General features: G+C 39.3%; 1 protein-coding gene across 1 annotated transcript in view; it reads left to right on the forward strand.

The window, feature by feature from the left end:
* The first annotated feature begins 2920 nt into the window (after positions 1-2920).
* The window catches only part of LOC144699642 (myosin-4-like), a 31824-nt gene continuing 20187 nt past the window's right edge, over positions 2921-14557 (forward strand). Inside the window, exons 1-20 of the mRNA XM_078570731.1 lie at positions 2921-3124; positions 4486-4629; positions 4716-4872; positions 5033-5060; positions 5176-5284; positions 5764-5856; positions 6644-6707; positions 6804-6902; positions 7090-7193; positions 7279-7417; positions 9304-9422; positions 9563-9712; positions 9803-9973; positions 10084-10372; positions 10478-10548; positions 12289-12376; positions 12470-12587; positions 13210-13333; positions 13429-13565; positions 13653-13908. Of these exons, the coding sequence (XP_078426857.1) occupies positions 2921-3124; positions 4486-4629; positions 4716-4872; positions 5033-5060; positions 5176-5284; positions 5764-5856; positions 6644-6707; positions 6804-6902; positions 7090-7193; positions 7279-7417; positions 9304-9422; positions 9563-9712; positions 9803-9973; positions 10084-10372; positions 10478-10548; positions 12289-12376; positions 12470-12587; positions 13210-13333; positions 13429-13565; positions 13653-13908 (2664 nt within the window). The remainder of the gene's footprint in view (positions 3125-4485; positions 4630-4715; positions 4873-5032; positions 5061-5175; positions 5285-5763; positions 5857-6643; positions 6708-6803; positions 6903-7089; positions 7194-7278; positions 7418-9303; positions 9423-9562; positions 9713-9802; positions 9974-10083; positions 10373-10477; positions 10549-12288; positions 12377-12469; positions 12588-13209; positions 13334-13428; positions 13566-13652; positions 13909-14557) is intronic.

Here is a 14557-nt window from a genome sequence, read left to right on the forward strand (position 1 = left end):
AGGGAAGAAGATTTGATGTGTTGCAACAATATATCTGGTAGATGGTCACACTGCAGCTATGATGGACCGGTGATGGAGGGAGTGAATGCTTCAGGCAGTGGATAGATTGACAATCAAATGAGCTGTTCTGTCTTGGCCACTGTCAAAGCTTTTTGAGTTTTGTTGGAGTTGCATTCATCCAGACAAGTGAACGGTGTTTCATCGCACTTCTGATCTGTGCCTTGTAGATGGCGAAAAGGCTGGGTAGTCAGGGATTAAGTCACTTACTGTAGAATTTCCACCTTTGTCCTGCTCCTGTGGCCACAGTATTTATTTGCTGGCCCAGTTAAGTTTCTGGTTAATGCTGGTCACAGGATGTTGATGTTGGGGAATTGGGGGATAATATTGCAGTTGAATGTCAAGGGGAGGCAGTTAGTTCTCCTCCTGAAGATACTCATTGTTTGGTACTTGTGTGGTGCTTGTCACTTATTAGCCCAAGCACAAATGGTGTCCAGGTCTTGTTGCATCTGGGCACTGACATGTTGCATGTCAGTATCCGAGGAGTTGTGAATTGTACTGAACACTGTGCAATCATCGGCACACATCCCCACTTCTGGCCTTATGTTGTAAGAAAGGTCAATGATGAAGCAGCTAAAGATGGTTGGGTCTAGGACACTACCCTAAGGAACCCCTGCAACAAAGTCCTGGGGCTGAGATGATTGGCCTCCAACAACTGCAACCATCTTCTTCCGTGCTAGGTATGACTTAAACCACTGGAGGATTGTTCTCGTGATTCCCATTGATTTTGATTTTGCTATGGCTCCTTGATGCCACACTTGGTCAAGTGCTCTTTTGCTATCTAGGGCAATCACTCTCACCTCACATCTGGAATTCAGTTCTTTTGTCCTTGTTTGAACCAAAGCTTCATGAGCTCAGGGGATGAATGGCTCTGGCGTTGCTGAGCAGATTATTTCTATGTAAGTGCTGCTTATTAGCACTGTCAACACCTTTCATCACTTTACTGATGATTAGAAGTAGACTGACAGGGTAGTAATCATTCAGTTTGGAGTTGTCCTTCTTTCAGTAGACAGGGGAGGTGTCAGCTGTGGCTCAGTTCATAGCACCCTCTCCTTTGAATCAGAGGGTTGTGGGTTCATGTCCCACTCCCGGAAAACCAAGAACTGTGATTGTACTCAAAAGAGTTGCAATTTGTGACTGTTGATAACTTGAAAGAGTTTCAGTGGACAGGACACACCTGGACAATTTTCTACTTTTTTGGGTAGATGCCAGTGTTATACTGAAATAGTTCCGTTAGAGGCATAGCCTGTTCTAGACGTTGAAATCAAGTAGATTTTTCCCTCATGTTTCAGAGTCAACCACATTGCTGTGGATTTGGAATCTCATTTAGGCTAGACCAGGTAAGGTTCGTAGTTATTCTAAAGGGTGTTAGTGAACCAGATGCCTGTTTGCAAAAATCTGTTAGTTTCATGGTCACTATTACTGATACTAACTTTTTTAATTCTATGTTTATTTAGTTAACTGAATTAAATTTTCAGCTGCCATCATGGGATTTGAACTTATAGCACTTGGTTTTTGGATGACTAGTCCAGGAACAGAAGCACTATGCCACTCTACCCTCTAAGCTAAGACAGGGCAGAGCAGAATAAAGTTACGGGATTGGAAGTAAGTGATCTTGGTGATGGTGCAAATATGTGGTTGGAAGCTCACCTCAGCGTCAAATATGACACCAAGATTGTGAACTGAGTGGTTCAGCCTCATCCTGTTGCCGGAGAGATGGATGGAGTCGGTGGATAGGGAACAGAGTTTGTTGCAGGGACCAAAGACAGCGTCTTTGTTCTTCCCAATATTTAGTCGGAGGAAATTTTTGTTCATACAGTACTGGATGTTGGACAAGCAGTCTGATAATTTAGCAACAGTGGAGGGGTTAAGAGTAGTGGTGGTGAGGTAGAGCTGGGTTTCATCAGGGTACATGTAGAACCTGAGATTGTTTTCAGATGATATCATTGAGGCAGCAGCCTGTCGATAAGAAGCAGGAAGGGGCCAAGGATGGACTGCCGAGATAATGTGTGAGTGGGAAGACAAGCCATTTAAGTGATTCTCTGACTGTGACCAGAAAAATAAGAATGAACCAGGTGAGTGCGGCCTCACCCACCTGTATTATGGAAGAAAGGCATTGGAGGAGGGTTGTGTGGTCAACCATGTCAATATTTGCAGTCAGGTCAAGATTGACAAGGAGAGATTGTTTACTTTTGTCACAGTTTAGAATGTCATTTTTGATTTCCTTAGGAGCTATTTCAATATTGTAGTGGGAAAGAAACCTGATTGGAATTCCCAGAAAGATCGCATGGACTTGAGAAGTGACAGCATCTTCAAGGACTTTGGAGGGGAAAGGGAGGTTGCAGATTGGGGCCGATACTGTTATTGGCTTTAAAATAGTGTGTGTTTATTTAAAGTCTAAGATCTGTGTGCTTCGGCGATGTTTACAAGGTTAAGGGTGCAGTCATACTGATCAAGCTTGGCATTGGTACTAAATAGAAATTGTACCCCATTGGAATATAAATTGGATAACAAGACCTTATGTGGCAGCCAAACAAAGTGGAATCAGACACCTCACATTTTGTCATCTCAGGTGGGTTCATTAGGCTGCATTCATGCTGTAACTTCAGATAGGGATTGGAATTGGGGGTAAAGGGAATGGGGAGCCAGACCTCTTCCCACTAGTTCCACAATTGGACTTTGAATGCATCTTAATTTACCTTGATTAGCAACATTAACCTTGACATACCACATAGTAAAAAGAGCATATGCCCATTTGGCTTCAATTTCAGTGACCTGAAGACCAAATCAAACTTTGAACTCAGGCAAATGTTCACCATTAAATGCTGTTATTTCTTTTTTTTTTGAACAGTGAACAGCAAAGATGAGTTCCGACGTGGAAATGGAAGTTTATGGAGTGGCTGCTCACTATCTCCGCAAATCGGAGAGAGAGCGGATTGAAGCGCAGAATAAACCATTTGATGCAAAGACAGCCTGTTATGTCTTTGACCCAGTTGACTTATTTGTGCAAGGTTCAGTCAAGAGCAAGCAAGGTGGCAAAGTCACAGTGGAAACTATAAATAAAAAGGTCAGTGAGCATCCAGTGAAAGGTCAGGGAACTCATGATAAGAATTCTACCAGTTTAATTGAATGTGTGATGATTTCCTTTGATTGTGTTTGCAATCGAATGATAAACATATTCTGAAAGAATACATTTACAATTGTAAGTCAAGGAAATATTCATGGAAGCACTTCCCATTGTCACTGTAAATAGGGACCAGAAGAAATCTTAGCCCATCATCTAAGTGGTGATCTTTCAGGTGCTAATTTACCAATGATATATATCCATGGCTTCTGTTTTGTTAGATATTCAAAAGCTGTGTTTTTATCTTCAAGAGGGCAGTTCAAATTTTTGTCCTTGCGAAGAAGTGTCAGGTGCACATAAATTCAAAAGGAGCAGGAGTAGGCCACTCGGCCCCTCGAGCCTGCTCCACCATTCAATAAGATCATGGCTGATCTGATTGTGACCTTAACTTCACTTTCCTGCCCCCATAACCCTTGACTCCCTTGTCAATCAAAAATCAGTCTAACTCAGCCTTGAATATATTAATTGACCCAGGCTCCACTGCTCGCTGGGGATGAGAATACCAAACACTAGCAACCCTCTGAGAAAAGAAATTCCTCCTTATCTCTGTCTTAAACTGTGCCTATAGTTCTAGATTCCCTCATGAGAGGAAACATCTTCTCTGCATCTACTCCGTCAAGCCCCCTCAGAATCTTATATGTTCCAATCAGGTCACCTCTCATTCTTCTAAACTCCAATGAGTACATGCCCAATCTGCTCAACCTTTCCTCATAAGGCAAACCCCCAACCCAGGAATCAGCCTGGTGAATTTTCCCCGAGCTTCTTTCAAGGTAAGTATATCCCTCCTTAAGTAAGAAGACCAAAATTGTACACAGTACTCCAAGTGAGGTCACGCCAATGCCCTGTACAGTTGTAGCAAGACTTCCTCATTCCCACTTTCAATAAAGGCCAACATTACATTCCACCCAAGTCCTTTTGAATGTTCCCAGTCGAACAGTGTTTCAAAGGTGCTTGGAACAGTTCACTGTTTCACTCCTAGGATCTTTTCTATCCCATTCTCCCACCATATTTTATTTCAAGGAACTGAACATCACAAGCAAACAATGGTGCTACTTCAAACAGAAAGTCTGCAGTCATTGAACAACCAATGACTCAGGTATAGACAATTCTTTTGATGTAAAAATTTCAAAACCTTTTTAAAGAAAGGACAAGCATTGTGTGGCAGGACTTTGCTGATTGTGCTTGACACTCCATAGAAATCATCTGTGGCTCAATGCTATTGCTTATCTGAAGCCTTGGATGGTGCCAATATATGTTCCAAACACTTGAATCAACTTCGCTTAATCCCATTTTCGTTTTTGCAGACAGTGACTGTTAAAGAAGACCAAGTCTTCCTAATGAACCCTCCAAAATTCGATAAAATTGAAGACATGGCCATGTTGACCCACTTGAATGAAGCATCCGTCCTGTTTAACCTCAAAGAACGTTATTCAGCCTGGATGATCTATGTAAGTAAAGCTGAGTCCATAAAAAGTCTTGTATTAATGGAATCACAATAAATAATCTATACAAGTGCATATATTTCATTTTCCAGACCTACTCTGGGTTGTTCTGTGTCACTGTGAACCCCTACAAGTGGCTGCCAGTGTACAACCCTGAAGTTGTGGTTGCTTACAGAGGCAAGAAGCGTCAAGAGGCTCCTCCACACATCTTCTCCATCTCTGACAACGCCTATCAGTTCATGTTAACTGGTAATAATGTATTCTTTTATTGAACTCTATGGTTCTTATTCTCTACAGATAGTAACTTTGCTTTTGCTATAGCGCTTTGCTATTTAGAGTATTAGGTTTGTTCAATTCACATAAGTTTTCAACAATTTTTCTTCAATTTAATGTGATTTTTATTTCACAGATCGTGAAAACCAGTCCATTCTGATTACGTAAGAATCAATACTTTTAATCACAATTATACATTATCCTAAAATGCAATATTTAACATTCATGGCAACTTATTTGGCTTATGTAAAATTTTGCTGCTCATTCCTTCCACTCTAGTGGAGAATCTGGTGCAGGGAAGACTGTGAACACGAAACGCGTCATCCAGTATTTTGCATCTATTGCAGCCAGTGGTGATGCCAACAAGAAAAAGGAGACTAAGATGCACGTAAGTGATGAATACAATCTTAATTTGTATATGTGTGGTATGTATTTAAACAAAAGAACAAGAGTAGTCTATTCAATTCAGTTCTGTTTGCCCGCCTTTGATCAGTATCCCTCGACAATTTTGCCTAACAAAAATATATCCACCTCAGTCTTGAAAAATTCAATTTTCTCAAATCCACAGCCTTTTGGGGAGCAAGTGCTAGATTTCCATTGCCCTTTTTGTGAGAAAGCACTCCTTGATTTCACTTTTTGAATGGTCAAGCTGTAATTTTAAGATTATGCCCTGTTGTTCTGGATTCTCCCACCAGAGGAAACAATTTCTCTGTGCATGTTCCCCTATGAAATCGCTTTCTCATTTAAGAACACAGAATAATCACTCTGTACACTTCTAAATCTGAACATTTAATGTACACTTTTTGTTGGCTGCAGCTTTTGTAATCAATAAAATGCTTGCTTTTGAATACTTGCAAAATTTTTTAGGGGACACTGGAGGATCAAATCATCCAGGCCAATCCGCTGCTTGAAGCCTTTGGTAATGCCAAGACGATGAGAAATGACAATTCATCTCGCTTCGTAAGTTTTGTGAAACTTTATTTCGATAACATTTGTAAGATATCGGAGTACAAACATTGGGCTGAATTTTGCAGTTATGGCAAAAGTCCTACTGCAGGAACCAAAAGTGGGAGACAACCCTGCTTTAGTCAGTGGTGAGACCCAGGAAGGCATGTTTCCAGTGGCAACGCCCGCAGGGGCAACCAGCTAATTGAAGATGGTGGCCTGCCCCCAATAGCTGCCCAGCCAATCAGAGGTCCAATGACTCAGCAGCGCCACCGCTAGTGGTGGCCAGACCGGAAATTGCAGCTTCAGGGAGAGGGTGCCTCAATGGTCAGGCACCCTCAAAGAGAGGTAAGTGGTCTTGGGATTGCTGGGACAGGCAGGCAGGTGTTGAAGGGGGGTGGATTGCAGTTTACAGGTGGCAGCCATTGCCATTGGGGGCCACTCCATGGATCATAGTGTGGCCGTAAAGGAGGGCTTCTCTGGAAGCTGCCATGTTTCACCTGGCAGCATTCCCCACCTACTGGCAAGCCATGCTGACATTGGCAAAATGACCCTTAATTGTCCAGTAAGGTTGGAGGCCAATCTGCCAACTTTCCCATAGCTGGCAAAACGTGGGTAGGGAGGTTTTGCCAGCCTGTCAGCCCATTGCCAAGTGGTTGGTAAAATTCCATTCATTGTCTTTGAATAATATTCCAACCAACATAGTCATCAAACAGACTTCGGCATTAATTGGAAACTGTTAGGAAATGAAATTCAAAAGATAGCTTTAAAACTAACAGGAACATTTTCTCTTCACACCAAGGGTAAATTCATCAGAATCCATTTTGGAGCAACAGGGAAATTGGCTTCTGCTGATATTGAGACCTGTAAGTATGATTATATTTGGATTATTTGTAATCTGTGTAATTTCATTTTTTCCAAAAGTTAAGCTACATCAATTCAAACATAAATGTACTCAACAGATCTGCTAGAAAAATCACGTGTCACCTTCCAATTGAAAGCTGAAAGAAGCTACCATATCTTCTACCAGATTATGTCCAATAAGAGGCCAGAACTAATTGGTAAATCAAAATGTATTTTGTCATTCCAGCTACATTTAAATGAACAATTTGATTCTAATATACAACATAACATGTGAAGACATTTCAATTAATTGTTGATCTTTGCAATAAACATATCTGAAATTCTTGATAGTTCTCCAAAACATTTGTAACTAATTTGCAAATTTATGGGATCTTTTCACTTCAGAAATGATGCTCATTACCACCAACCCCTATGACTTTCACTTTGTTAGTCAGGGAGAGATCACTGTATCTAGCATCAATGACCAAGAAGAATTGATGGCTACCGATGTAAGTTAAAACATTCAGACAATACTTGCACTACTGATGCAAAAGTTTCTGCAGTAATGATGACGTTCTTTCTTTGATCCTTTAGGAAGCCATTGATGTCCTGGGCTTTACTTCCGATGAAAAAGCAAATATCTACAAACTTACTGGTGCAGTAATGCACTTTGGTAACCTTAAGTTCAAGCAGAAGCAACGAGAGGAACAAGCTGAGCCTGATGGCACTGAAGGTGAAATATTGATATATTATTAAAAATCTTGTGTTCAAAATAGGATGCTCACTCCTTATTCACAAACCTCACTTCATGTTTTCACAATTTTCCATCAACATTTACCTTTGTAAGTTGATGTGCCAACATTTTGTCATGCCCAATACAGGCAGGTAATATCATCAACTTTCAGTCAATACTTTCAACAATTGGACACAAGCTGTTAAGATACCTGCTGCAAATCATATGACATTTGGTATTTGGACTACAGACAGTATGAAGTCTCTGGTGAATACCTAATTAAATATGGACGTAGGTGAGTCTACCTCACAGCCACTTGTGGAATTCACACATCTCTTTGATTAAGGATGGGTCAACACTAAACACTATGGAGTTTCTAGACTTTTGGTCTTCATGTTTAATGCTGGACAAAAGGGAAGATTAAAACTCAATGACCACTATCAACTTCCCATTGCATCACGTTTACCTCCCCACCCAAACTAGATTGGATGGGCCTCAGAAGTGTTAACCCAGTGTCATGTGATCAAAACTGGTTTCAGAGACTGCACCCTTATTACTCAAGACCCAGTAGATCCATCAGAGCCATCAGTCATCAGCCAGTCTGAGAACCAGACTCTGAAACTAGCTGCAAATCATCAAGCAGCAGAAGTACTTGACCTGTTCCAGTTTCAAAGTTCACCTGAGAACCAACCTTCTTGATATTCAACTACAAGAAACCTCCCAACTGCTGTGAACCATTCACTTTTTAAGATACTCACTTCAACTTTAAATCATCAAAATCCATTCAAGAGACTAGAAATCGTAATTCAGAGATTGGGTTAACTGTAATCTGAAAAAGTGCACTATCTTCATCTGTATCCAAACTTTGTGTGTGTGTGTGTGTGTGTATGCACGTGCGTGAGACTGAGTGTATGATGTTGCGTTAATTCGGGGTAAGTGCACGAGAATAAATAATCCTTTTTTTTAAAAACTCACAAAAGCTTGTTGCTGAATTATTTAATTAGAGTACACACTCTAGGGGTAAGAAAAGACACACCTCTTTACTTACAAAATGTAGTCAGGCAGTCAGAGAGCAAATACATTCTATCCATGAGAATTTCCAATTATTTTTACTATATAAACTGTCACGGTTTATTTACAGGCTCCAGCGAATATGTGGCACTGTGGAGCAAGATTCCAAAGTCTGTCCCAATTCTATACTTGTATATAAAAATCTATTTTTAGCAATAGTCTATGTGCAATGCCACTGATGATGTAATTATGAAAATAATTAGTGAAAAGGAAAATTATGAATGTCGTCCATGGTAATTTTATATTTTATTTTTATAGGGATTAGCAAATCACCTGTGACTCTCTAAACACTTTATCAAATTGGCATTCCCAGGTGTGATGTCAGGAAGCACTTCTTCACAGAGTAGTGGAAATCTGGAGCGCTCTCCCTCAAAAAACTGTTCAGACTAGGTCAATTGAGAATTTCAAAACTGAGATGAATAGATTTTTGTTTAAAAGAGAAAGAAAGACTTGAATTGTAGCTTACTTTTCATACCCTTAACACATCCCAAAGCACTTAACAGAAATGAAGTAGCTTTTGAAGTCTTGTAGGAAATGCAGCAGCCAATTTATGCATTGCAAGGTCCCACACACAGCACTGCAATAATAAACATATAATCTGTTCTTGTGATGTTGTTGAGAAATTAATATTTTTGTAAGTACATATGCACAAAGAGTTCTCTTGGCGGTTAGATTCATATGGATAATGCACACTATAGCTCTGGTCTTGCCCACCATTTTTCAATATGTATCTACCAGTCTCAGCTCCAGTGTAGAATATTCGTGGCCATAACTCTATTATCCACCAATTCTTAACAAATTTTGTTTTTTAACAGTTGCTGACAAGGCTGCTTACCTAATGGGCTTGAATTCTGCGGAATTGCTAAAATCTTTGTGCTTCCCAAGAGTAAAGGTCGGCAATGAGTACGTAACCAAAGGGCAAACCGTACAACAGGTATTACACCTAACTGTATTATTTTGGCATGATATCAAATTGTACTGTTTCAGTGCTTCCATAATAATTCCTGAAATTTAGCGCTTCATCCAACCGTAATTTCGAAGGCTTATAATCCATTTTTTTTGGGTTGTTTCAAGGTGCATTATTCAGTGAGTGCACTGGCAAAAGCTGTGTATGAGAAGATGTTTTTATGGATGGTTTCAAAAATCAATCAGCAATTAGAAACAAGACAACCCAGACAATACTTCATTGGTGTGCTGGATATCGCAGGCTTTGAAATCTTTGATGTAAGTCAAAAAAAAAAGTCATTTTCTGAATAAGCACATTTTTTACTGTTAAGCTTGCATGTTTTCATTGCTATTTTTCATGAATTTCAGTACAACAGTTTAGAACAGCTATGCATTAACTTTACCAATGAGAAACTACAGCAATTCTTCAACCACCACATGTTTGTTCTGGAACAAGAAGAGTACAAGAAGGAAGGAATTGAATGGGATTTCATTGACTTTGGTATGGACTTGGCTGCTTGCATTGAACTCATTGAGAAGGTAAGGAAACAAAAGTAAATCAGATGGAGCTGAAAAATAACTTTAATATTGTAAAGCTAAATTACGCAAAGGATTCTGACAGCTTAAGAATGCTTATTATTACATTCCAGCCTATGGGTATCTTCTCAATCCTGGAAGAAGAGTGCATGTTCCCCAAGGCCTCAGACACTACTTTTAAGAATAAACTATATGACCAGCATCTTGGAAAGTCGAGCAACTTCCAGAAACCCAAGCCCACCAAAGGAAAAGCTGAAGCTCACTTCTCTTTGATCCACTATGCTGGCACTGTAGATTATAATATCAATGGCTGGTTAGAAAAGAACAAAGACCCTCTGAATGAAACTGTTGTTGGCCTATATCAGAAATCTGCAATGAAGCTTCTGTCAGCGCTCTTTGTTGGTGATGGTAAAATATTTTAACTTCGCAAGAGCTATTAATTCATTTTCTTGCTGACTAAGGAAACCGCATTTACTACAATCTGTTTTACATTTTGTTTTCTGACAGATGCTACTACTCCTAAGAAGGGTGGCAAGAAGAAGGGCTCTTCTTTCCAAACTGTTTCTGCACTCTTTAGGGTATACCTTCAACTTTGATGTTTTCGTAGTTAGCAATAGTTCATCAACATCATTAAAACAGTAGAGAACTCAAATTATATACCAGAATAGAGGGTAACCAATGGATTAATTAGAAAGAGGAGCTTAAAGCAATTAATATCAACGGGGGGAAAATATTAGGAAAACTTAAGAGTCTAAAACCAACAAATCTCTGGGACCTGATGGCCGACACTCTAGGATTGCAAAGGAGGTATAGTAGATGCACTGGTATGATTTTCCAAAATTCTTTAGTTGCTAGAAGTGTCCCAACAGACTGGAAGTTAGCAGGTATAACATTATTGTTCAAGGAAGGAGGGAGAGAGAAAGAAAACAAAGACCCACAAGCCAGTAAGCCTGACATTAGTCATTGGGAAAATGCTAGTATCTATTATTAAGGAAGCGTTAACAATGCACTAAGAAGATCATAGTGTGTTTAGAAGAGTCAACATGGTTTTATGAAGGCAAACCCATTTTTTTCAAATATATTGGAGTTTTTTGAGGCATAGCAAGTAGGGTAGATAAAGGGGAACCAGTGGATGTGGTATACTTGGATTTCCAAAAGGCATTTGATAAGGTGCCAGACAAAAGATTCAGATATAAAATAATGAGTTGGGAGTAATGTATTAGCATGAACAGAGGATTGGTTAATAGACAGGAAACAGAGAGTAGGAAAAATAGGGTATTTTTAACCTGGAAGACTGGAAGATCAGTGCTGAGGACTCAACTATTTACAATCTATATTAATGATTTAAATTAATAGACTGAGTTGGCTGATGGTACAAAGCTAGCTGGGAATGCAAGTCGTGAGGAGGACACAAAGAGGCTGCAAAGAGATAAAGACAACTTAAGTGACAATGCAGCAAGGTGGCAGATACAGTGTAATGTGGGAAAGTGTGAGACAATTCACTTGGTAGTAAGAATATTTTTTAAAAAGCGTGTAACTTTTAAGTGTTAATGTGCTTTTGTACAAGGTACTCAGAAAGTTAGCATAGAGGTACAGTGAGCAATTTAGGAAGACAAATAGCATGTTGACCTTTATTGCAAGGGGTTTAAGAGTACAAAAATGAGGAAGTCTTGCACAATTGTACACAATTGGTGGCACCACAGCTGGAGTATTGTGCACAACTTTGGTCTCAATATCTATAGAAAGATATCTTTGCTTTGGAGGCAGTACAGCGAAGGTTCACCAGATTGGTTTATGGGGTGAGAGAGTTGTTTTGTGATGAGAGGCTGAGTAAACTGGGTTTATTCTCTCTGGAGTTGAGGAGAAGAATATTTGATCACATTGAACCCTATAAGAGGTTGTTTCACCCGATTGGTGAATTTAGAACACAGGGGCACAGCCTCAGGATAAGAAGGAGTCAATCGTTTTGGACTGAGATGAAGAAAAATTTCTTTACTCAGAGGGCTGTGAATCTTTGGAATTCTCTATCCCAGCGGGTTGTGGGTGCCCCATTGTTGACAATATTCAAGGCTGGGAGAGATTGATATTTAACCTCACAGGAATCAGGCAGATCAGCCATGATAATTTGGAATAGTTGAGTAGGCTGGAGGGGCCTCTGGTCTACTCCTGCTCCTATTTCTTATATTTTTATAGCTTGAGCAATTTTAAGAAAAAAAACTTTTAAGGGTAATGAACTAATTTGACATCAAATTATTGAGAAAAGTAGTAATTTGGTCTTTCTATTTATTTGTGATAAAATGGTCTCTGATGTATTGCAGGAAAATCTGAATAAACTGATGACCAATTTAAGAAGTACACATCCACACTTTGTACGCTGTATAATCCCCAATGAAACAAAGAGCCCAGGTATGAATTTTCGGGTAATATGTTGACACTTAACATGCTATTCTGTTTTCTAGCGGCTGTCTTGATTCAACTAATACTATGTTCGCCATTTAGGTGTAATCGACAATCATCTGGTCATCCATCAGTTGAGATGCAATGGTGTGTTGGAAGGTATCAGAATCTGCAGAAAAGGATTTCCAAGCAGAATCCTTTATGCTGACTTTAAGCAAAGGTAATCATTTACCATATACAATGAAATAGAAATGACTTGAATTCTACCTACTTGAATTGAACCTCTACCACCTAGAAGGGCAAGGATAGCAGGTGCATGGCAATGTAGCCACCTGCAAGTTCCCCTCCAGGCCACACAACATCCTGACTTGGAACTAGATCATTGTTCCTTCAATGTCGCTGGGTCAAAATCCTGGAACTCCCTCCCTACCCCCAATAATCTTTCACCCCCTTGTTGATCAAGATCTATCTAGCTCTGCCTTAAAAATGTTCAAAGACTCTGCTTCCACCACTTTTTGAGAGAGTTCCAAAGACTCATGACCCTCTGAGAGAAATAATTTCTCTTCATCTCTGGCCTAAATGGGTGAGCCCTTATTTTTAAACAGTGACTCCTAGTTCTAGATTCTCCCAAAAGAGAAAACATCCTCTCCACATCCACCCTGTCAAGACCCCTCCAGATCTTAAAGGTTTCAATCAAGGCAGCTCTTACTCTTCTAAATTCTAAGAAAGGTGGTTATTTGTGATTTTTGGCTTTTATCTAGCTTCTACCTCTTAATCCCATGATAAATCAATGAAATAGAGGTTATATTAAAAATAAATCCTATATTCTTTTGAAAACGCAGATACAAGCTCTTAAATGCAAGTGCCATACCCGAAGGGCAATTTATTGACAGCAAGAAGGCTTCTGAGAAACTGCTGAGCTCCATCAATGTGGATCACACCCAGTACCGATTTGGCCACACTAAGGTAAATGCTCAGTTTCCAAAGAATCATATGATAGAATTAAAGAATGGTAAACGACTGATAACTCTTAAAATTAATGTTTATTTATTCCATTAAAGGTATTTTTCAAGGCTGGTCTCCTGGGTACTCTTGAAGAAATGAGGGATGACAAATTGGCCCAAATCATCACCCGCACACAAGCTATTTGTCGTGGATTCCTAATGAGAGTAGAATTTAAGAAGATGATGGAGAGAAGGTAAATGGAAAAGTTAATAGTTTTTTTTGTAATGTAGATGAAGCAAAGCAAATAATAACAACAGTTTTGTTCACTGCCATTCTACAGGGATGCCATTTTCACTATACAATACAACATCCGCTCATTTATGAATGTCAAACACTGGCCATGGATGAAACTGTATTTCAAGATCAAACCTCTTTTGAGGAGTGCAGAAACTGAAAAGGAAATGGCAAATATGAAAGCAGAGTTTGAGAAGATCAAAGAAGCACTAGCTAAATCTGAAGCAAGAAGAAAGGAATTAGAAGAAAAAATGGTTAGCCTGCTTCAGGAGAAGAATGACTTAACGCTTCAAGTTCAGGCAGTAAGTAATGCAAACAATTGAAATAAGTTCTTGTACCTTACTTTTTTATATTTTTTGACCTTAGAGTTCTGGTATTCGTACATTTCTAGGCAAATTGGATGAAGTTTTATGAGACAAAGTCCTATCTTTTTCTCAATCTGTCTGATGTTTGGTTCATTTGCCAATGAGAAAATATTCTGAGAGCTATTAAATTGCTAGTGTAGAACATGTAAATAGCACTGTTGGAATTTCTATTTTAATAGACAGCTATCTAGCCATAATATATTAAAAACTCTACGTCTAATATATACATTGGCTGTATTCCAGATGTCCCGTGTTGTTACAAATGCAAAACAGCCTCAGAATGCTGGGTACTTCTAAACCTATACATCTAATCTCTAGCCTGAAATAACAATAACAATGGCGAAACTACAAATGAATTCTGATTGTTCTGTGCTCTGTTTACTAAAAAACAACTATATTTTGTACTCTTAAAGATTCAAACTTTCATCCACTGGGCCAGAATTAAAAATAATGGTGAGGCTAATGGCCCTCACTCTTATTAAAATGTAAATCAGCCAGCAACTTCAGTTGAGTGCAGGTGTGCAGTTAAACACCAAAATCCAGTGTTGCTGCCCAAGGTGCACATCTCCAACCTAAACTCCATCAA

This window comes from Cetorhinus maximus, chromosome 24 (assembly GCF_964194155.1).
Source record: "Cetorhinus maximus chromosome 24, sCetMax3.hap1.1, whole genome shotgun sequence".
Classification (NCBI taxonomy): Eukaryota; Metazoa; Chordata; class Chondrichthyes; order Lamniformes; family Cetorhinidae; genus Cetorhinus; species Cetorhinus maximus.